We start from the raw sequence: 1,181 nt of genomic DNA on the forward strand, positions 1-1,181 counted from the left end.
CATGCTTTTAAAAGTACTTTTCCCCAGTAAATACCGGGTCAACAACAACAACAAAAAACAACTGCTTCTTTGTTTTATTGTAAACCTTGTTGCTGAAAATCATTCTAAGTGTATCGGTATTATTTGCTACTTTAGTGAGTGTCTAGCGACATCCCACCCCTTCTGTGAATTTTGACTATGGAATCTACCTATAGATGGAGGCAAATGTCAAGAATCTGCAGGGACTCCAGAACACAGCTGGACCACCGTCACTTTTGACTGAAGAGGTCTCCGTTTTCTTGTGATGAATCTCTCTCAAGTCACACTCCCCTTCTTCACCCATAAAATAAGACTTCCCCCAACTTGAAGGACAGTCTATAAAGTCCCTGTATCCGTTTCCATTAAACCACCTTCTTCCCAGCTACCTGTGTCTTGTAAAACCTAAACCTTAAAATAAAAAATAAAAAAGCAGGAATTGACTGCGTGGACAAAGGGAATCGTAGTTTTACGCAGAAATGCAACCCCATACGAGCACCGAGCAAATGGACGGTTGCATCTGAAGTCATCCGACTGGTCACTTGCGTCTTCATGCGGAGGTTTCCCGAGTTAATGATCGTAACCAGGGTAAGTCAGTTTCGCACCGTCCAAGGCTCGGCCCGTTGCCCTTTACCTCTAGGCAACATTTGTTTCAATCACGTCTGGTCTCCTCGTTATCAGTGAGGACGGAATTCATCCCCTGCCTTTCGATGCAGGCGATTTTTTCCGGGAAAATTAAAACATCCCTCCAGGGATCAAAGAGCTCCACCGTAGAGCCGGAGGAAGGCGGGGCCCACGTGTCCGATCGGAGGGCCCTCAGCCCCGTTCCTCGCCGCAGGCCTGCAGCTGCGAGAGCGAGGCTTTGGGTCAGGAGACCAGGGGGATGGCGGCCACAGGGTCGGCCCTCCCGCCACGCCGGGGACAACACAACGGGAGTAACCGCGGGACGAGCGACAGGCAGTGGCGCGACTGCAGGACTCAGAACACGGGCCAGGACTGGGCACGGCAGGAAGGGGTCCGTGAGGCTGGCGCACCGGGACTGCAGGAGCGGGGATGCTACCCACGGCGCCCTCCGGTCCCGCCGGGAAACGAAACCCCGGGTCACGGGCCCGGGCGGCCCCACGGCCTCCGGCCGCCCGGGGTGGGCGTTCCCCAAAAGGAGCGCG

At 54.0% G+C, this 1,181-nt stretch overlaps 1 protein-coding gene across 1 annotated transcript in view; it reads left to right on the plus strand.

Annotated features, from left to right (window-relative positions):
* The first annotated feature begins 567 nt into the window (after positions 1 to 567).
* Positions 568 to 1,181, plus strand: part of NAMPT (nicotinamide phosphoribosyltransferase) — a 38,553-nt gene continuing 37,939 nt past the window's right edge. The window contains 1 exon segment of the mRNA XM_015571210.1: positions 568 to 603. Coding sequence (XP_015426696.1) covers positions 568 to 603 — 36 coding nt within the window.

Source organism: Myotis davidii, unplaced genomic scaffold (genome assembly GCF_000327345.1).
Source record: "Myotis davidii unplaced genomic scaffold, ASM32734v1 scaffold125, whole genome shotgun sequence".
Classification (NCBI taxonomy): Eukaryota; Metazoa; Chordata; class Mammalia; order Chiroptera; family Vespertilionidae; genus Myotis; species Myotis davidii.